The sequence below is a fragment of the Oncorhynchus masou genome, chromosome 16 (genome assembly GCF_036934945.1).
Source record: "Oncorhynchus masou masou isolate Uvic2021 chromosome 16, UVic_Omas_1.1, whole genome shotgun sequence".
NCBI lineage: Eukaryota > Metazoa > Chordata > Actinopteri > Salmoniformes > Salmonidae > Oncorhynchus > Oncorhynchus masou.
In genome coordinates, this window is record NC_088227.1 from 22,991,280 (window position 1) to 23,013,744 (window position 22,465).

Genomic DNA, 22,465 nt, shown 5'->3' on the forward strand with positions numbered 1-22,465 from the left:
TACAACCCAAATATCTGTCTCTCTTTCTCTCAGACACAGGAAGATGTTGGAGACTGTGGTGGATGTGGACCATGTACTAAAGGTAACAATTAGTTTCATATGGTTTATCTATGAGGTTCCATATCATCGTGTGTAGAATGAGTGTATTAGTTGTGCGCCGGTGCCCTTTTTGAAAATCTAACTCTCCCTACGCTCCTGTGTGTTTACCCTCTCAGGCACGTACTATCCGGGAGTTTGACGAGCGCTACACGTCAGTCTTGTTTGGCTATAAGTCCTGTCTGGACTACTACCAGGAGGCCAGCCCAAACTACAAGCTTCCCAGGACGACAGTGCCCATTCTCTGCCTCAATGCGGCCGACGACCCCTTCTCCCCCAAACATGGTGGGTACTGCCTGGGTCAGAGGGAGACGGGATTGGGCCTGGGGTATAGATGGTTCTTAATTAGATTTTGGAAGCAGCCCTCAAAGTTTATCATATATACAAAAGTATGTGGACACCCCTTCAAATGAGTGGATTTGGCTATTTCAGCCACACCCGTTACTGACAGGTGTATAAAATCGAGAACACAACCATGCAATCTCCATAGACAAACATTGGCAGCAGAATGGCCTCCCGGGTGGCGCAGTGGTTAAGGGCGCTGTACTGCAGCACCAGCTGTGCCATCAGAGACTCTGGGTTCGAGCTCAGGCTCTGTCGTAACCGGCCGTGACCAGGAGGTCCGTGGGGCGACGCAAAATTGGCCTAGCGTCGTCCGGGTTAGGGAGGGCTTGGTCGGTAGGGATGTCCTTGTCTCATCGCGCACCAACGACTCCTGTGGCGGGACGGGCGCAGTGCGCGCTAACCAAGGTTGCCAGGTACACGGTGTTTCCTCCGGCGCATTGGTGCGGCTGGCTTCCCGGGTTGGATGTGCGCTGTGTTAAGAAGCAGTGCGGCTGGTTGGGTTGTGTATCGGAGGACGCATGACTTTCAACCTTCGTCTCTCCCGAGCCCGTATGGGAGTTGTAGCGATGAGACAAGATAGTAGCTACTACAACAATTGGATACCATGAAATTGGGGAGAAAAAGGGGTAAAAAAAAAAAAAAAAAAACTTTCAATGTGGTACTGTCATAGGATGCCACCTTTCCAATAAGTCAGTTTGTAGAATTTCTGCCCTGCTAGAGCTGCCCCGGTCAACTGTAAGTGCTGTTATTGTGTAGTGGAAACGTCTAGGAGCAACAACAGCTCAGCCGCGAAGAGGTAGGCCACACAAGCTCACAGAACGGGACCGTAGCGTGTAAAAATCATCTGTCCTCGGTTACAACACTCACTGCCTCTGGAAACAATGTCAGGACGGGCGCATGAGCTGTTTGTTAGGAGCTTCATGAAATGAGTTTTCCTGTGCACAAAGCAAGTTCCATACAGAAATGATTTGTCAAGATCAGTGTGAAAGAACTTGACTGGTCTGCACAGAGCCCTGACCTCAACCCCCCCGACACCATGGGGCACTCTTTTCACAACGTTGATATCAGCAAACCGCTCGCCCACACAACGCCATACACGTGGTCTGCGGTTGTGAGGCCGATTGGATGTACGATGGCTTATGGTATAGAAATTATGTCAAGAACAGCTCAAAAAAGCAAAGAGAAACGACAGTCCATCATTACTTTAAGACATGAAGGCCAGTCAATCTGGAACATTTCAAGAACTTTGAAAGTGTCTTCAAGTGCAGTCGTTAAAAACCATCAAGTGCTATGATGAAACGGCTCTCATGAGGACCACCACAGGAAAGGAAGACCAGATTACCTCTGCTGCTGCTGTGGAGGATGAATTCATTAGAGTTAACTGCACCTCAGATTGCAGCACAAATAAATGCTTCACAGTGTTCAAGTAAAAGACACATCTCAACATCAACTGTTCAAAGGGGGCTGCGTGAATCAAGCTTCATGGTCGAATTGCTGCAAAGAAGCCACTACTAAAAGACACCAATCAGAACAAACTTGATTGGGCCAAGAAACACGAGCAATGGTGGAAGGTGAAATTCTGTCCTTTGGTCTGGAGTCCATATTTGAGATTTTGGGTTTCAACCACCGTGTCTTTGTGAGATGCAGAGTAGGTAAACGGATGATCTACGCATGTATGGTTCCCACCGTGAAGCATGGAGGAGGTGGTGTAGGGGTGCTTTGCTGGTGACACTGTTTGTGCTTTATTTAGAATTCAAGGCACACTTAACCAGCATGGCTACCACAGCATTCTGCAGTGATACGCCATCCCAACTGCTTTGCGCTTAGTGGGACTATCATTTGTTTTTCAACAGGACAATGACCCAACACAACTCCAGGCTGTGTAAGGGCTATTTGACAAAGAAGGAGAGTGATGGAGCGCTGCATCAGATGACCTGGCATCAACAATTACCCAACCTCAACCTAATTGAGATGGTTTGGGATGTATTTGAACGCAGAGTGAAGGAAAAGCAGCCAACAAGTGCTCAGCATATGTGGCAACTCCTTCAAGACTGTTGGAAAAGTGCGGCGTGTAGATTGCGATCCATGTTTAATGAAAAAACACACTAAACACAAACACTACAAAAACAATGAACGTAACGAAAACCGAAACAGCCCACACTGGTGTAAACTAACACAGAACAGGAACATAAGGACAATCACCCACGAAACACTCAAAGATTATGGCTGCCTAAATATGGTTCCCAATCAGAGACAACGATAAACACCTGCCTCTGATTGAGAACCACTTCAGACAGCCATATACTTATCTAGAACACCCCACTAAGCTACAATCCCAATACAAAACACACCACATACAAAAACCCATGCCACACTCTGGCCTGACCAAATAAATTAAGAAAAACACAAAATACTTAGACCAGGGCGTGACACTGTGTCCAAACCTTTGACTGGTGTGTGTGTGAGAGATCAATTGTGTGTGATCAATTGTTGGTCTTCATCTAAATGCTTCAAACTGAAATTCTCCTCCTTCTGTCTCACTCCCTTTCTCTTCTCTCTCTTCAGCTCTCCCTGTGGCCCTAGCCAAGCGCCTGCCTAACGTAGCGCTGTTGGTGACGTCCCACGGCGGACATATAGGCTACCTGGAGGGCCTTTACCCGCGTGGGGAGGGCTACATGGACCGCCTGTTCGGCCAGTTCATTCAGGCAGCCTTCGATCACCCAGGGGACCTCAAAGGGGCCTGCAGCATCAAGGAAGAGCTTCTGGATTGACCTCAGACACCCTGGTCATGTGATTCGGTCCTGATTGTTCTGGGACTGACCGATTAACCTCACCGGCATTACCACCCTCTCTTCTTTTTCATCTCAGGTGCTTATCCGTCGACCAATCAGACAGAGCTTAATGCAATAGACACTCTGACATCATGTAGGTAGGGACTTACAGACGGATGCCTTATATTACTACACACAGAATGAGAATATCTGGTCTTAAACCCAGTAACTCTTCATAAGTTTAGTGTTTCAAATGACTTACTGTTGAAATGAATCTGGCACACAAGCCGTCACCCTACTCTCCGACGGTGTCTCGGGGTGAGTGGGATATGCAAAATGACACATCCATTCACCACACACTGTACAGGTCACACACTTGTACATATGTGAAACAAGACAAATATAAGCACCCCCCCCCCCCCCCCCCCATTTGACTTTTTGAATTTCACCCTTACTATTTCCTGTCATAATAAATCACATTGGCTTAGACGATGTAAACAAGGACATGAATAGATCACTCGCATTCAGCCTTCAAAAAGACAAGAAAGGGAAACTATTTCCCCTTGAACTTATGTTTAATTATGACTAAAGCAACTGATTATGTTAGAAGAATATACTTAGCTTATCACACAACACACACATACTGGAAAAACTTGAATGAAAAGTTTATTTTAATCTTGTTTTTAAGCTACTTGGGTTTTATTCTCATATATATATATATATATATATATGGATATGTGATTGTAATAGTGGTTAGCATACACAATAAAATACATAGAAATGTCTATGTATAACGTACTGCAGTTAATACTTCTTTATCATGTTGGTCAAGTAAATTTTAAATTTAGGAGATCAATGAAATGTCAGTGGAAGTGCAATTTATTTTCCAATTAGGATTTTTTTCATTGAATTGGAATTTTGATTCACATCCAGATTTGACTGAACTGAAATTGAATTTTGACCTCATCTGATTCCACCACAAAGAGAACAGATAAAATATTTTGAACATGAAGGAATGTTGTTATAAAATATACACGGTATGTATTACGTATCTGTGTAAAGGCTATATCGGAGAATGTATCAAATGCAAGCTGCCTAAGACTTGCCTTACCGTTGGTCGTATCTCAGCCCGGACAGTGTGTTTGACAAAGTAGTATTTTTATCATCAAAAGTGTTGGAGATTGTTTTTGACTTTCTTGCAACATCCAAACCCAAGTTGGGAGGTCTATGAAGAAGTTTTTCACAATTCCATTTCAAAACAATCTGGGATTTCCCACACATTCCACAACATAGCTTAGTCCTGTATACGTTCATGCGCATGATATGACATAGAAAATCTATATCTTTATTTGCCTATAAAGTACTGTAAAGTCGAGACATGCTAAAGTAAAGGAGAGCAAATTGCTATTAGAAATGTCTGCTGGCTGTCCTCTCTTGTTTTACAAATACAAGTGTAAAATCCCCGATTGTTTCATTTGGACCAGTACCACTATACTAGCTATGCTATTTTAAATACAGCCTATGTTTGATCAGTATTCTTGTGATTTTTGGTTGTTTATTTGATTTGCAGTATTTTTTTAAAACTGAGGATGCACACATAAAGCTCTGAGATTGTCTAAATTATAATCAAATTTAAGATGCTGTGTAAGCTCTGACCTTTCCCAAGGACTAAACCATTTAATTCAGTGTGGGTACAAGGGTGAGTGACAACTCAGTGGTTTAAACCTAGGGAAAACTCACATTTGACTTTATTTCTTAGTTCTGGACGATTGTCTCACGCTTTGACTTGTTTGAAATTTGTAAACAGTAAATCTGTTTTATGATTATGGACTATACTATACAGAATGTCTTGTGGTTATGTAACAGTTATCGGTAATATTGCACAATGTGTGTCATGACAATGGATCAACTATGTCTGTCTGTTTGTCTATCTTGCACTGAGTCACTGACTAAAGTAGTTACGGTAAAACAGGAAGATGGTGTGTTGTTGTTTTTATGCCGCTGCCATGACGATCACCAGCAGTACCCTCCTCTCCCATCACCACGCTATTAACTCTTATACATGTGTTATTACTCAGTAATAACAGCCGCTGGGACTAGACTGCCTGGACTTTGGGGGGGGGGCCCAACATACACCACTATACCTGCTGCACGGCAATGATAATGTGATTGCAATAATAATCTATTGTAACTTTTTTGTGACCTTCCATTGTTCTTTTCTGTTGTTACCATGCCACTAATTTAAATATTTGATCTGTATTCCTTAATAAAAACACAAACAATTGTTATTTCTGTCGATATTCAGTTATACGGGGCTTTCCCAGGTAAAGAGGATGTTAATTATTCATTTCCTAGACATATCTGACTTTATCTTAATCACTGCTGTAATTATCTCAAATGAGAGCAGCAATTCACCTTAGTTTGTTTGGTTGTCTTTATTATACCACTGTCGGTCTCAGTGGTAAAACTAATAACAGTCATTGTTGGTGTTCCAGGTCTAAACCTCTCATCTTGGCGCCATACTCAGGTCATTAATGTAGTTACACGTAGGAATTGATTAACAGGATGGGTATCAATAATTAACTTAAGACAATAAAAATCCCCAGTCACAATGTGAACCGTTCAGCCTCGTTTACTTTAATGATGCTGGGCTGGAATAGATCCAATGGCTGCCTGGTGGCTTTGTGTGTAAACCGCACCTGATAAAGTAGGGGGAGATTTTCCCACCTCTCGTTTTCCTCTCGGCATAAATCTAATCTGTTTATTGTACGATAAACGCACATTTCTGCTGGTTGAAACTGGTGGTTGAAAGTCACTTGTGGTGTTTTTCGTAATGTGCTGTTATGGTTTTCCCTAACTTTGACTCTTTTCTATCACTCCCATCTTTAAAACCTGCTCTGGTACATTTTAGTGCTAATACAATGTGGGTATTAATCTCTGTTTTAGCGCACATGAAAAAACAATTTACTCTAGAACAGTACAGTGCTTACTATAGAATTGTATAGTAAGTTATGGCTATAAATAAATTAAACAAGAATAGTGCCATCTGGTTTTCTTAATATAAGGAATTTTTAATTATTTACACTTTTAATTTGACTTTTGATACTTAAGTAAGTTTTAGCAATTACATTTACTTTTGATACTTAAGTAAGTTTTAGCAATTACATTTACTTTTGATACTTAAGTATATTTAAAAACAAATACTTTAAAACTATAGTTACACAGGAGGAAATTTATTTGGTGACTTTCGATTTTACTTGAGTCATTTTCAGTTAAGATATCTTTACTTTTACTCAAATATGACAATTGGGAACTTTTTTCACCACTGGTTGGAGGTCATTCCACTTATCCTTCCACTTACATTGTGTTTTCAAAATATCCCCCCATATACAGTAGAAGTCGGAAGTTTCCATACACCTTTGCCAAATACATTTAAACTCTGTTTTTCACAGTTCCTGACATTAAATCCTGGTAAAAACTCCCTGTCTTAGGTCAGTTAGGATCACCACTTTATTTTAAGAATGTGAAATGTCAGAATAATAGTAAAGAGAATGATTTATTTCAGCTTTTATTTCATTCATCAAATTCCTAGTGGGTCAGAAGTGTATATACTGTACACTCAATTACTATTTGTTAGCATTGCCTTTAAATTGTTTAATTTGGGTCAAACATTTTGGGAAGCCTTCCACAAGCTTCCCACAATATGATGGGTGAATTTTGCCCCATTCCTCCTGACAGAGCTGGTGTAACTGAGTCAGATTTTTAGGCCTCCTTGCTCGCACACACTTTTTCAGTCCTGCCCACATATTTTCTATAGGATTGAGGTCAGGGCTTTGTGATGGCCACCCCAATACCTTGACTTTGTTGTCCTTAAGCCATTTTGCCACAACTTTGTAAGTATGCTTGGGGTCATTGTCCATTTGGAAGACCCATTTGCGACCAAGCTTTAACTTCCTGACTCATGAGATTAGATGTTGCTTCAATATATCCACATAATTTTCCCACCTCATGATGCCATCTATTTTGTGAAGTGCACCAGTCCCTCTTGCAGCAAAGCACCCCCAAAACATGATGCTGCCAGCCCCATGCTTCACGGTTGGGATGGAGTTCTTCGGCTTGCAAGCCTCCCCCTTTTTCCTCCAAACATAATGATGGTCATTATGGCCAAACAGTTCTAATTTTGTTTCATCAGACCAGAGGACATTTCTCCAAAAAGTACGATCTTTGTCCCCATGTGCAATTGCAAACCATAGTCTGACTTTTTATGGCGGTTTTGGAGCAGTGGCTTCTTCCTTGCTGAGTGGCCTTTCAAATTATGTCGATATAGGACTCGTTTTACTGTGTTTATACATACTTTTGTACCAGTGTCCTCCAGCATCTTCAAAAGGTCCGGGATTGATTTTCACTTTTCGCACCAAAGAACGTTCATCTCTAGGAGACAGAACATGTCTCCTTCCTGAGCGATATGATGGTTGCATGGTCCCATGGTGTTTATACCTGTGTACTATTGTTTGTTCAGATGAACATGGTACCTTCAGGCATTTGAAAATTGCTCCCAAGGATGAAACAGACTTGTGGAGGTCTACAATTTTACAGTATTTATACTATAGTTACCTGTAAATACTACAGTATTCTACAGTAAAGTCCACAAAACCACTACAGTAATTACTATAGTATTTATACCATAGTATACCAGAGTATTTTCTTCATGTGGGAACCGCTCTCCCTTCCCCAGCCTGTGTATTTATGGGTATTTTGAAGGAGTATGAGTAAGATCCCTTTCTCTTACCACTCCTTCATCCCACTGTTCCACACTCCTCTGCCCTCCCTAATTTCCCCCTTCACCTCCATCTCTTCTTTTTCCCTGGCCCTCTTTACATCCACCTCCCTTAGTCTCTGCCCTCTCAAACACCCCCCTCCCCACCCATCCCTACTCCCCCCCCATCCCCCACCCGTCACTCCTCTTCCTCCTCCTCCTCGGTTCCCCTGTCTTCCTCTACCTGGTGTAATAGGAGGAGCATCGGGGGTCTGGTTAATGATCCAACACTCTGGAGCTGTTGAGCAGACGGATAAGGAGAGAGAGGGAGAGGAGGAAAAGGAGAGAGAGAGGGAGAGAGAAAGGGAAAGAGAGAGGGAAAGAGAGAGAGAGAGCAGTACGAGTAGAGGCATAGAGGGACCTAGGTGAGGTCAGAAAGAGGGGAGTGAGGGAGAGGAAAGCTACAGGATTAGGTAAATGTAGTGTGTTTGTGTCTGTACAAATGAGTAGACTCTGCATGGGGCCTGGGAGCATTTGGATCAAGTTACCCCTTCAGATGGAGACAACCTGATACAGGACCTACAATACTTTACCGTATCCGTGGATTTACGGAGTGCTGGAGGAAGGTCCTGAGCCTCATATGAAGATCCATGTAGGAACTGTAGCAGCTAGACAGACTCACGCTCCTTCCTACCCCACCTCTCTACACAACCTACAGGTGAGTCTGACCGAAGTCTTTTCCCTTGTAGAATCAATGTCTCTGAGCCAAAATGAGACCTGTTGGAGCTACATCAGAGCTCAGTTGTAGTAACATGCATTTCATTTTAATGGGTCGAGTTGTGATTGTTGTGACTGGCTTGAGGGCCAGTAGATTTTTATGTGAGGTAATCATTTCTCAATGGTTAACCCAGGTAATGGAGGTCATTATCCCAATCCGTCCCATTTGAGTGTTTTTGTAAAATGGCTGCACTCCTAGAAAGCTAAATTATTGACAATTGCCTTACCTTAATTGTCATGTGTAAGAAGAGCCTGAAGTGAAAATAAGCAAGTAGTTTGTTGCAACATGACTGACATGCACTTTACATTTCACCAATAACATTTAGAAATTAAATAGTTTTGTCTTTAATTACAGAGTGGAAAATGTCTCTTTATCTCCTATATTGTTGTTAGTTGTTTGCTGGGTGACTTTACAATCTGTAACACCACGCCTAATCTCTGCCCTGTCCAATGTTCAGGGTGAAGGAAAGGTAATTGGGGTCACGTGAAGTGAGGGCGCTAGGCTAACCCTGGCTCAGTTTGTATTGATGTGGATGTGTGTGCTAGGCTAATTGCTAGGCTAACCTTGTGCTTTGTTTGCTCTGTCAACAAATGTATGCTCTGTCAACAGAGACCAAAACAGTTTTTAAATGACCACGAAATTAAGATGGCGAAGCATCTCACAATCAGTGCTCTTGTAAACTGGTCAATGGAAACATCAGTTGGGTTGTATTTGTTCTTCACAGGTGTGTGTGTGTTTGTCCAAGTGTGTGTGCCACCGTGTGTGTGCGTGCCTGTATGCTCATGCACATGCAAGCAATGATCTGTGTCCCCAGGCCCAGTGAGATTATTGACATTGGAGGGGGTCGCTACATGTATATGCACAGACACACACGTTCAAGAAAACACAAACATTTTGTGCTACCATGAGAGAGTGGATGTCTTAAGATATGCACCAGTTTTAATTCATGCCTGCACACACACACTAAAGGTAGCTTCGAATCCCCAAATAATTGTCTGACCTGTGAGACTACCTGGGGTACGCATATAATAGAGTCACAAAATACTGGCAGGTGGTAGTGACCATCAATAAATGACCAACAAGGCTTGGGTTAGTGATACCAGGTTCTATATGAGATGTCTTCCCAGGGTGGTACAGTATTCACAGTGCCCCTAGCTGGCAGCCCATCATTAGTGTCCATTATTCATGATCACAGTGTAGACCTCTCACTGAGAACTGACTGTGTGCCAATTTAATGACAGATACTGGGCATACTGTTTGTGTGTGCATGCATGTTTCGTGCAGCTTTTATGAGTGTGAATTAATGTGCAAATGTGCTTATATTTCATGTGTATGCTTTCATGTCCATGTGTTTACCTTCCTGTGACTCCTCTCACATGCCTCCACCCCTCCCTTTAGCCATGGAGGGCCACGTAGATGAGCTGAGGCAGCAGCTGGAGAAACAGACCCTGATCAACCAGGAGCTGCAGAACCACAACAAGGACCTAGGTACGATCACGACCATGACTACCATGACCGCAAGCATAACTTAGATCAAGACCATTTGAACATGATTGACCACAACAAAGACTGCAGCCATGAAATAAACCATGACTTAAAACACATTTATCCCAACCAATACAATGCTCTCCTTTCACCTCCAGAGAGAAGACTGCAGGAGAAGGAGAAGTTGCTGCAGGACCTTCACAGTCATTATCATGACCTGGGTAAGGGGATTCATGTGACTATGGCAACCCCCTGGGTGATGAATGGCAGCCATTTTGTGTCAGATCACTAACCATAGAACATCATGTATCTTAACCCTAATTACCTGTGGGTGGTGTCTATATATCCCAGAGTTCCCTGCTCAGAGGAGAAGTAATGAAGGGGAACCGGAGGTCAGGAAGAGCAGAGCGGCTGTCATGGCCCCTGAGCCAATCCCAGAGGAGCAGCTGGAGATCTTGAAGACCAAAGTCAAGAAGACCGTCAGGTGATTGGTTAGGGCTATGCATGATTGGCAAGGGCTATGCATGAGTTATGTGACACCAGTACTGTATGGTGGTGTGATGCCTCCTTCCGCAGCGAGACAAGTTTGATCGTCATGGCCATCCAGAAGAACGACTTCCTGAGTCGCCTTGACGATGAGCAGATCACCATGATGGTGGAGCTCCTGGTGGCCATCGACTTCAAACCAGGAAATGATGTCATCAAGGAGGGTAGTGAGGGAGACAGTATGTACATCGTTGCAGGTATGTGTGAATTTCTCTAAAACATTGCTCGGTGTTGCTACTGTACATCTGATTATTATTCCCAATTAAACAATAACCCTCACCCCTCAAACCCCTCACCCCTCCTTCTCCACATTCAGAGGGTGAGCTCTATGTCAGTCAAGCAGGTCGTAACCTTCGAACCCTGACCTGTGGGGATGTCTTTGGAGAGTTGGCTATTCTGTATAACTGCAAACGCACTGCCACAGTCAAAGGTGAGATGCTTTAGAACTTGACTATTGAGTGGTACACAATAACTAACTATGTGTAACTTCCTACTGTCTGTACTGTGCGTGTGCACTGAAATTAATATTGCTTGTTGTTAGGAATAAATTATCCGCCTCACTCCCCATCATAGCTAAAACAGTGGTGAGTCTGTGGTGTATGGAGAGACAGACGTACAGAACCATCATGACCAATAAGTCCAAGAAGAAACGTGAACAGATAATGGGCTTCTTGAAGACGTGAGTTTACACACTTAACCTCATGACTTACATACTTGGTCATAGTCTCTTGGTCACACACACATGCACACTGCTAATTCTGCTCTTATATGCTTACCTATCAGGTCTCGGACTCTGAACACCCTGAATGACGTTCAGCTATCTAAGATCATTGACTCCATGGAGGAGGTTTGTGCTCAGCCATTTTACACACCTCTCCCATGCTAGATCGTTTTTTTCCAGATCATTAACACAATCATATAAATCCCATATAAAATGTGTTGTTTCTTTTAGGTGAAGTACCAGAACAATGACGTCATTGTGCGTGAGGGGGCAGAGGGCAACACATTCTACATCATCCTTAAAGGAGAGGTACAGTAACGGGGCCATGTTTGGTGGCTCTGTGATCCAAAACACTCTGTTTCTGTACATCCTTTGTTTGATGATCACAGGGAACAACAACTAACTACGCTAGTGGAGGATTGGCATCTACAATACTCTTACCTGTGCTTACCAACCGATTTGTTTATTGCCAAACTCAACCTTTTGACCCGTCTGTGTCAATTGAACTTTATTTGCACTGCTCTCTTTTCAATGTCATAATGGAGCTGAATTGCCTATCAAATAAATCTGGCCTGGAGGACAAAAACGAGTGTGTGTGCATGTGTCTGCCCTCAGGTCCAGGTGACTAAAAAGGTGAACAGGCAGCAGAAACAGATTCGCAGGATGGGCAAAGGGGAGCATTTCGGGGAATTGGCCCTCATACGGTAACCATGGATACATTAGTACCTACAGTAAAGCTATAAAGAAACTTGCTGCTGTACAATAAAGGGGCCTTAGTGTGCAGTATTAGCCAGTGTGGCTGCTCATTATGTGTGGATATGTATATAACCGACAGTGAGATCCTGAGGACTGCAACCTGCACTGCTCTGGGCCCTGTTACCTGCTTCTCCATCGATAAGGAGTGAGTCAGAACAATTCAATTGGATTTTTTGATCGGTTAGTTTCTTGGAATGATTGATGGTCTGTTCTGTTCCCCCTTCAGGGTGTTTGAGGAGACGATCCCCATTGAACACCTGGAGCTCCATGATGAGTGAGTACAAAGACACTCTTAGTCCGTTTAGTTCTATATTTACCACTCTAGTCAGGCAGTCTAACTGTAGTCTGTGGTCCACCATCAGCTCTAAGTTCCTGGAGGAGCCAGATGCTCCAGAGAAGACCAGTCCTAGTTCCTCTCTGAGGCTGAAGGACCTGATCCCTGTGCTGTACCAGGAGGGGCGCTACCAGGGAGAACCTGTCACCCTCGGAGTGGGAGGATTTGGTCGCGTTGAATTGGTACAAGTGTTTGGTGTTGTTGTAGTGTTTGGCTATTTATAGGTATAGTTAGTGGCTGAAACTAACTAATGAAAGTTTACTGCCCCCTTTAAGGTGCTTGAAAGCCAAATTCAAAGTGAAACGGCTCTTTTTAGATCAAAAGTTTATAACTGTTTTTGTTGTTTTTGTTGTTTTCCCCAGGTGACCACGCTGCACCATGGGAAGTACTTTGCCATGAAGCGGGTCAGTAAGAAGCACATTGTTGCTAAGCAACAGGAGGAGCACGTCCTGTTTGAGAAGAGGATCCTCAAAGCCATCCAGAGTGACTTCATCGTCAGGTAACTGTGGGGCTAGGTGGCAGGTATATTAGCCTTATGGTTAATATTACTCTTTCAAATCCCTGAGCCGGCAACGTGGACAAATCTCCCATTCTGCCGCTGAGCAAGGCAGTTAACCCCAAACAACAACTGCACCGATAATGTTGATTAAAGCAGCCCACTGCACCTCTTTAATTCAGAGGGGTTGGGCTAAATGTGGAAGACACATTTCGGTTGAATGCATTCACTTGTGCAACTGACTAGGTATCCCCTTAACCTTCAACCATCATCATCTACAATAACACTTTAACCCTCTTTGTCCCCTTGTCAATTGATGGTATTCATTAAGACTGTGGGGGTAGGCGACCCCTGACCTCTAACCTTTAATGTCCAACCATCATCATCTAAGTTAACATGTTAACCCTCTTTGTCCCCTTATCGATCGATGGTATTTATTAATCACTAAAGTACTAAGGGAGAAGGGAAAACCATCAGACACTACTGTGGCCCTCAATGTCCAGGAGGACTGAGGAAACTGTACCATATTTAACCCTGTGTTATCTCTCGCTCACTGTTCAGGCTCCATTTTGCCTTCAAAGACACTCGCTACATCTACATGATTATGGAGTTCTGTGCAGGAGGGGAGATCTGGACCAAGCTCAAAGAAGTGTGAGGAAACATTGCTGACTAAGTCTACTTTTAAGTGATCATGCACGAAAAGCTGGAGTTTTGGAGGATTTGTCGGCATGGGTGTTGTTAGGCCCGAGATGAAATCGAGCCAATATATCCTCCAAACACTGGCTTCAAGGGCATCTCTTTTATACAAAGGGTTACCAACATATTCAAATAATGATTGACATACTTTCATTAAAACTTTATTTTGCTTAATTTATTCATACTATTTCATCCTTCCACAAGATATAGTCCCGAAACAAAACTATGGTTGCTACACAAACCGGTTCGTCGTTCGTTCTATCGGTTCGGTTGACAGAGACGCAACCCAGTAGTTCAGTCTTTTTTATCTATATCTATGGATGCGACCCAGTCGTTTGTTCAAAATGTTCCATTGCCATACTGGCTGGCAACGTTATTATCCCTTGCTTGCTAGCTAGCCTACAACGTCAAACAGTGCAGCCAGAATAACAACAGTAGCTGCCTTTGCATTTGTTTAAGCAGTTTTCTAGTGACATTTATTTGAATCCATCCATAACAATACGTTAATGAGGCTAAATTTGGCTTGGCATAGAAAATGTGCTCTCTCATCAGGAAACTGTTGTTCAGAGGAGCTAGCCAACAACACAGCTAACACAATCACTTCAAACTGAAGCTAGAAAGACTGCAAACTAGCTGCACTTCATTTAGTTGTACCTTTTTTCAATTGACATTTCTTTGTATATATCCACAAATATGATGCCAGCTTATTCATGATTTCGACTGGCTGAGAAACGTTGCATGCCTGTCTGTCTCGTTCCTTCTCCCGGCACGTTCATTACTATGGGACAGCTGGAGATTGAATTTGAATATGGAAGCAATGTTGCAAATGTCGGAGAGACAAACAGCAAGGTTTATACAAATCTCCGCTGTTGAAAACTTAATGTTAGTCGAAAAGAAATGTGAGATAATGTCTAGACACTTTTTATAGTGGAAATCAAGTATATAAATTGCCTGGCTGGGCTGATGAGACAGTGGATTGCGCAGTCAGATGGAAGAGTAAATAGGCATTTTAAAGTCATAGATTTAGCCGGTGGTAACTTGTGGAATAGACACCGTCTGGAATGCGGTTTTAACCAATCAGCATTCAGTATTAGAACCCCCCGTTGTATAAATTCAGATATACACAACTGAGGTTGAAGATTTATCTGCTTTGTCTCTGGGTTTGGCAGTGGTCGCTTCGATGAGCCCATTGCTGTGTTCTGCACTGCCTGTGTAGTAGAGGCCTATGCCTACCTCCATAAGAAGGGCATCATGTACAGAGACCTCAAGCCTGAGAATCTGATGCTGGATGCCAAGGGCTACGTCAAACTGGTGGGTGATATGTTAATGATAGCATCAGGCTCTCCCTCTTTCATTGCTTCAACTCTTCAATCGCTTGCGATGCTAAAGAGTTCATGCATTCAGATAACTCTCTGTGTGTGTATTTGTGCATGTTTGAATGTGTGTGTTTTTACATGTAGGTGGACTTTGGTTTTGCAAAGGAGTTAGTTCACGGTGATAAGACCTACTCATTCTGTGGTACTCCTGAATACATGGCCCCAGAGATCATCCAGAACCAGGGACACGACTTTGCTGCTGACTTCTGGTCCCTGGGCATCCTGGTCTATGAGCTGCTGGTGGGGAGGTACTGTACAGATCAGCACGGAAAGGGTTAAAGCAGCTTGATATTTCAGTAAAAGAAAGGTGACTGACAGAATGATTTACTGTATAGTGTATAGTACAACATTTACAACAGCTCCAACACCAACATACACACACCGGATGATCTAAAATACTGTTTTACCAACGGACTGTTTTGCCTTTCAGCCCCCCATTTTCCAGTTCCGAGCCCGCAAAGATCTACCCTAAAATTTTGGATGGGTTGCTCAAGTTCCCCCCTTACATGGGCGAGGGGGCCAAGTCCCTCATCAGTAAACTGTGCAGGTTAGAGATGATGTGTTAGGTGCAGGATATAGTGTGATGTTATAACTCTTTTTCATACTTGTTTTGATTGGTTATTGATGGTTTGTGTTGTGTTGTGGTCCACAGACCTCGGCCGGGTCAGAGGCTGGGAAACACCAAGAATGGGATCAAAGATGTCCGCCATCACAGGTAAGCATGAGGATCCCACCTGTCTGGTGTGGGTTTGTTGGTGTTGGAACTGTTGTAAATGTTGTACTATACAATGTACAGTACATTTTTCTGTCAGTCACCTTTCTTTTATGAGGATTCATCCCCCTCCCCTGTATTCCCCTCCAGGTGGTTCAGTAGTATGAATTGGCACAAGCTTCGTGTGGGCCAGGTGGAGGCTCCTACAATCAGACTCATACACAAGGTCAGTCTAGCCTCAGCACACATCTTTAAAAAAAATCTATGTGAAGCTCAATAGGTAACTCTTTACATTTAAGGTATACTTCTAAGGATTTATAAACGGGTTGATAAGTCGTTTACAAATGGTAAATGATTAGTTTACAGTATATGTGGTCTATAACGAAGTTCCCCACCATTGCGAGAAAACCTACTGCGAGAGGTTCTGATGCATCGACATAATACCACAGCGCAACGAATCAAACCAAATTTCTCTGCAACAGCTGTTGCTTTATTAGTGAACACAATTTCCTTTATAAAGCTTTTCACACTTTATAAAGATCAAATACAAGTTCAAGGTACGGATTGAGTGGTAAGTAGTTGTCATTTAGTCACTGTGTCATATCCAGTGTCAACGTCATTCCCAGACAGCCACTGATCTGAGCTCTTCCCCTCCCCTTTTCCTCCAGGGTCCATGCTACATCAACTTTGACCGCTTCCCCTTCGACCAGGCTAAGGCCGACGAGGAGTTCTCCGGCTGGGACAAAAACTTCTGACTCCAACCAGAACCTGAACCTGAACCAGAAACAGAAACAGTCCAAGAGGGTCAGAGTTCAGAGGTCACACCGGAGCTCACTGATAGGTGGATCCAGACCAGATTACTTCTTGGTGACCTCAATGGTCCCGTTACCTTTTAGACTCTGAAAGACCAATGCACCGTAGGGGCAGGAATAGGACTATGCCCAGAGCCATAGATACACATAGGTTCTGACTACTTTGTAATAAGGCTCTAATTTCACCATGCTGGCTTCACAGAACCCTCTGGTAAAAGATACTGTACAACACTGAGAGGTATGAAGTCAAATGTGTGAATAAGAACAGCCACTCATGCATACATACCTTCTAATCTTTGTGGAGGCCATCTTAACTTGACATGTGCTCACTGAAAGCTCTATTTGTGTGTTGTGCTCAAAAGAAAAATGAGTACATATAAATGGCTTGATGTAATGTCTCATGTTGGACAAAATTAATGAATTTACCCTTGACGCTCATTGTACTGTGTAACTCTGGATGGCATTGTCATTGTATTTGCTGTGTTAGTGTCTATGCCTTGTAGCATATATTGTCTGTAAAGAATACTAAATGTATGTGTTTCACTTTCAAATAAATATAATGACCCCTTAATAAACATAGAGAACCGCTGTTGTAGTACAACATGTCAACACTAGGGGGCTGAATAGGAAGGAACACTATCTGCTCTCAGCACAGCATAGTGTGTTCTCAATGTCTGTTCTCTGAGTCCTGTAATGTAATTTAGTACAGACAGCAGGTTTTGTATGGAGTGATGTAATATATATTATTCAAACATCATTACAGTGTCTGTTAGATTGACGAAAGCTCTTTTAAGTCATCAGTCCACTCACGACAAACAACTCTTATCAAGAAGGAAATACAAAACAACAACTCCATCTCCTGGGGCCTAATCTGTGATGGTGGGCTGAAGTACATCGGTTTCCTATTGGATTAAAAAGGCGCTGAATGATTGATCAATATGATTGGTCCAAGGGCAGTACACATTGTCATTGACAATAATACTATTACGATAAATCATATTTTTGATAAGCTGCCAACAACAGCTTTCAGTGTTTGTTACTATTGTTTTTCCTTTGTGTGTATCTGCCAGGCTGTCATTGTAAATAAGAATTTGTTCTTAAATGGCTCGTCTGGTTCAATAAAGGTTAAAGAAATAATAAGCTCGATAAAATACATCTGTATGGATCCTGACTTTTTGTGAAGAATTACAACCACTGTTCCACATCCTGATTAAGGTATCCCGTGTATATGTCTTACTGACAGTCTGTTCACCCCAGGGAAACCTGTTCTCCTCACTCACTGTGCTACGGATTTCAACGCACTTTATGATTGTGATCCGATTTAGAGGTTTTCTACCACTACTGATTTTGAATTGAAGTCGCAGTGAGGTAGAGCTCTGTCATGGCAGGCTTTTGAGGAGGAGGAAGAAGAAAACAACATTGTTTCCTTCTGTAAGGCATGGTTTGAAACGTACATCATTGGGACCTGGAGGAAAATTGGGGAGGGTCATGCTTTTTGCATTTCTGTCAGGGTGAGGGTTTAGATTTTTTTTTAATCTAGTCCAGGGGAGGTTAATGTAATTTGTAATTGATGAAATGTCAATATTTCTCAGTGTTTTAGAATTAGTTGCTTATTAGGCTAAACACTGAGAGTAGAAAAAAAATGTAAGAACACCTGTTCTTTCCATGACATAGACTGACCAGGTGAATCCAGGTGAAAGCTATGATCCCTTATTGATGTCACTTGTTAAAAATATAATAAAATATAAATAATATATCCCATTTAGCAGACGCTTTTGTCCAAAGCGACTTACAAGTCGGCTGGGGCCACTACTTTTTACATATGGGTGGCCCTAGCGGGAATCGAACCCACGACGCTTGGCGTTGCAAGCGCCATGCTCTACCGACTGAGCCACTTGAAATCAGTGTAGATAAGGGGTTGGGGACAGGTTAAAGAATGATTCTCAAGCCTTGAAACAATTGAGACATGGATTGTGTATGTGTGCCATTCAAAGAGTGAATGGGCAAGACAAAATATTTAAGTGCCTTTGAACGGAGTATGGTAGTAGGTGCCAGGTGCACCGGTTTGTGTCAAGAACTGCAACGCTGCTGGGTTTTTCCACGCTCAACAGTTTCCAAAATGTATCAAGAATGGTCCATCACTCAAACTTGACACAACTGTGAGAAGTATTAGAGTCAACATGGGCCAGCATCCCTGTGGAACGCTTTTGACTCCCTATGGAGTCCATGTCCTGACGAATTGAGGCTGTGCTGAGGGCAAAAGGGGAGGGGGACGCAACACAATATTAGGAAGGTGTTCTTTTTTTTCTTTAAGGGGTGGATCAGCTTAATATTGCGGAAAGATTGTTGCTTCCATCAATGTAATTGTCTGCATCATTTCCATTCCCCCATATATTTTTGGGAAAATATATCCATATGCATACAAGTATACATTCATATATTCATATACTGTATATATACACATACCTATATAGATATACGTAATTTTTTAAGAAAAAAAAGATTTTTTAAGAGGGTGTTGTTGTGTGTATATTGGCGTGTGCCTGATGCCACCCCTCATCTCTGATTAGCCACTGAGTGCAGAATATCAAGTGCGCTTATAGTCTATTTAGCGTGGTCTCAATCAAATGATCCATAGCCTATATGAAGTGCATGCTCGAGAGCAAGGTTATATTTATAAGAGAATGTACATCCTTCCTGAGTCTTTTGCGCTGCTGGGATGGTGGAAATAAATACTTTCTGATTAGGCCTCGTCTCAAAAATGCAATATTGCACTCGTGGACGAGCCTATATGTTCTGTTCAGTTCAAAAAGGAGAGTGTGAATATGAGAAGAAGCACCGGAGGTCAACTTTGATAGCTTGCTACCACTATTATTGATTTGAATAAAACAATATGTTCCTTGCCGTGATGTATTTATCAGAGGTATTGACGTCACAATAAGCCAGATTCATGTAATTTGGTGCTGAAACTTGAAGCGGCACGATCAATCGGAGCAATCGTGGTGCTGGCTGCTAACCAATTCTGCTATTTTGTCAGTTTTTTCGCAATATTTGTAACTTATTTTGTACATAATGTTTCTGCTACCGTCTCTTATAACTAAAACTAGTTTCTGGATATCAGAACAGTGATTACTCACCTCAAACTGGATGAAGATTTTTTCTTTAATGAGTCTGACGCAAAGGATATACTGTTTCTCCCAGACCAGGCCCAAATCCCCGTCATTCACATGAAGAAAAGACGGAAATACAGGGGGCGCAGATCTGGGTGCCTTGTGAGAATTCATCTAGGCCTTCCTCTGACACTAGGCGGTGTCAGAGGAAGGCCCAAAGAATTGTCAAAGATTCTAGTCACCCAAGTCATAGACTGTTCTCTCTACTACCGTACGGCAAACACTGCTTCTACTCGCTGTTTATTATCTATGTATAATCACTTTACCCCTACAAACATGTACAAATTACCTCAATTACCTCGACTAACCTGTATCTCCACACATTGACTTGGTACCAGTACCCACTGTATATAGCCTCGTTATTGTTATTTCATTACTTTTTTAAAAAACTTTAGTTTATTTAGTAAATCTTTTCTTAACTATATTTTCTGAATACTACATTGTTGGTTAAGGGCTTGGAAGTAAGCATTTCACGGTAATGCTGTTGTATTTGGCGCATGTGACAAATAAAAATTGTTTTGATTTTAAATGTAGGCCTAACTTTTGAAAGTAACATGCTTAGATTCATCATGACGTCTCAGATTGAATTATTTGCAAACAGGGACAGTTTTGTTGTAAACAAGACACACTGATTTGGCATTGGAGAAATATGATAAGATGAATGCATAGGCCTTTCTCTCTGTCAAGTCTTATCCTGTAATTTTTGTGGTATTAAAAAAGATTGTAAAATTAAGTCGAATTTGTCTTTTTTCCTGGATCTTCAAATATGATGATCGATTCATGCAAAGCTTTTACTATTAAGGCGATCTCTCCACACCTACTCTTGCCTACCGTGGTATGCTAACCCATAACCTTCTGGCTCACAGGCCTGTGCACTATAGAAATGCATGCGTTGCCATGTAATGGACCAATAACAGTTTCTAAAACTACATACAGTGCCTTGCGAAAGTATTCGGCCCCCTTGAACTTTGTGACCTTTTGCCACATTTCAGGCTTCAAACACTTCATGATTGTGTCCCACTTGTTGTTGATTCTTCACAAAAAAAATACAGTTTTATATCTTTATGTTTGAAGCCTGAAATGTGGCAAAAGGTCGCAAAGTTCAAGGGGGCCGAATACTTTCGCAAGGCACTGTATCTAATTCTGGTAAGTGGTAGCCATGTTTTCTGCTATCCTCTTTATGTTTTCATTTTGACATATTTAAAATATATGTTTTATTTCAGAGGTCAGACTTTCTCCAGGTAACCCTTATTATAAATAACGTACACTCTGTAAGGTGAAGTGATCCGTAACCTAGAGCGCTCTGGGTTCTGTTTGTCAGTACAGAAGGTAGTTTCAGATATCCTCCTTCACTTCAGACAGACAGTCTGCCTCAGAAGGGCAAGGCTGACAGAGCTTCCCAACTGTGGGCCACTGGAGTAAAGCATTCTGTATATAATAATAATAATAACTTATTCACCTTTTATAGTGCTATTCATTAAATAAAGAATCTCAAAGCGCTTTTAAGCAACACAAAAAAGTCAAGCAATTTAGAAAACAACACCAATATCATTCATGAGATGCAAGGTCATCGGAGGGAGGTGGTTAAAGGGGGAGAGCAAGCAAAGATGGTCAGCTGGAGCAAGTCCAGGGGCAGGCAGCACAGTGTCATCAAGGTGTATCAGACTCCTGATGAAGTTTGAGCTCAGTACTTGCAGTTCATGGATTCCCCAGTTGGTGTAGCTAGATACAGTAGCTACTGCTTCACTTCTACCAAAATGAAGAACCCACTTGGGCACAGATCAAATTCAAATAAAACGTTATTGGTCACGTGCGTTGAATACAACAGGTGTAGATTAACAGTGAAATGCTTACATACGAACCCATTCCCAACAATGCAGAGTTTAAAAAAGTAAGACAAATATTTGCCAAGTAAAAAGGAAATAGTAACACAATAAAAGCAATAAGGGGTATACCAGAATTGAGTCAATGTGCAGGGGTACGAGGTAGTTAAGGTATTGAGGTAATACAGTACGTACATGTGGGTATTGGTAAAAGTGACAAGGCAATCAGGATATATAATAAAGAGAGTAGCAGCAGCGTATGTAAAGAGTGTGAAAGTATGTCTGTGTGAGTGTGTGTGGCGTCATTCTGCATGTGTGTGCGTTTTTTGTGTGTGAGTGTATGTAGTGTCTGTGTGTGTATGTGTGTGTCACGACTTCCGCCAAACTCGGCTCCCCTCCTAGTTCGGGCGGCGTTCGGCGGTCGACGTCACCGGCCTTCTAGCCATCGCCGTGCCATTTTTCATTGTTCCATTTGTTTTGTCTTGTCTTGGTTTACATTCCCTAACGCGCCTAGCTGGGTTTTCCCCCGGGGACTATGGACACTGTTGCGTCCGTCGGTTGTTTGCTTCTGCCGAATAAAGAGTGTGCCTGATCACAACTCTCTGCTCTCCTGCACCTGACTTCTACACCAGTAGCGCACAACTCTCTGCTCTCCTGCACCTGACTTCTACACCAGTAGCGCACAACTCTCTGCTCTCCTGCACCTGACTTCTACACCAGTAGCGCACAACTCTCTGCTCTCCTGCACCTGACTTCTACACCAGTAGCGCATACGCTGACAGTGTGTGTGCG

The 22,465-nt window shown here is 42.5% G+C and overlaps 1 protein-coding gene across 1 annotated transcript in view; it reads left to right on the forward strand.

Moving 5' to 3' along the window:
- The window catches only part of LOC135557294 (uncharacterized), a 43,905-nt gene extending 26,637 nt beyond the window's left edge, over nt 1-17,268 (forward strand). Inside the window, 23 exon segments of the mRNA XM_064990478.1 lie at nt 34-82; nt 216-381; nt 3,007-3,210; nt 10,145-10,234; nt 10,390-10,466; nt 10,583-10,722; nt 10,808-10,974; nt 11,094-11,207; nt 11,351-11,456; nt 11,561-11,624; nt 11,730-11,807; nt 12,114-12,202; nt 12,334-12,399; nt 12,481-12,528; nt 12,617-12,770; nt 12,951-13,087; nt 13,646-13,735; nt 14,950-15,091; nt 15,241-15,404; nt 15,587-15,703; nt 15,809-15,871; nt 16,019-16,094; nt 16,537-17,268. Coding sequence (XP_064846550.1) covers nt 34-82; nt 216-381; nt 3,007-3,210; nt 10,145-10,234; nt 10,390-10,466; nt 10,583-10,722; nt 10,808-10,974; nt 11,094-11,207; nt 11,351-11,456; nt 11,561-11,624; nt 11,730-11,807; nt 12,114-12,202; nt 12,334-12,399; nt 12,481-12,528; nt 12,617-12,770; nt 12,951-13,087; nt 13,646-13,735; nt 14,950-15,091; nt 15,241-15,404; nt 15,587-15,703; nt 15,809-15,871; nt 16,019-16,094; nt 16,537-16,623 — 2,488 coding nt within the window. The 3' untranslated portion in view covers nt 16,624-17,268.
- Nucleotides 17,269-22,465: the final 5,197 nt, after the last annotated feature.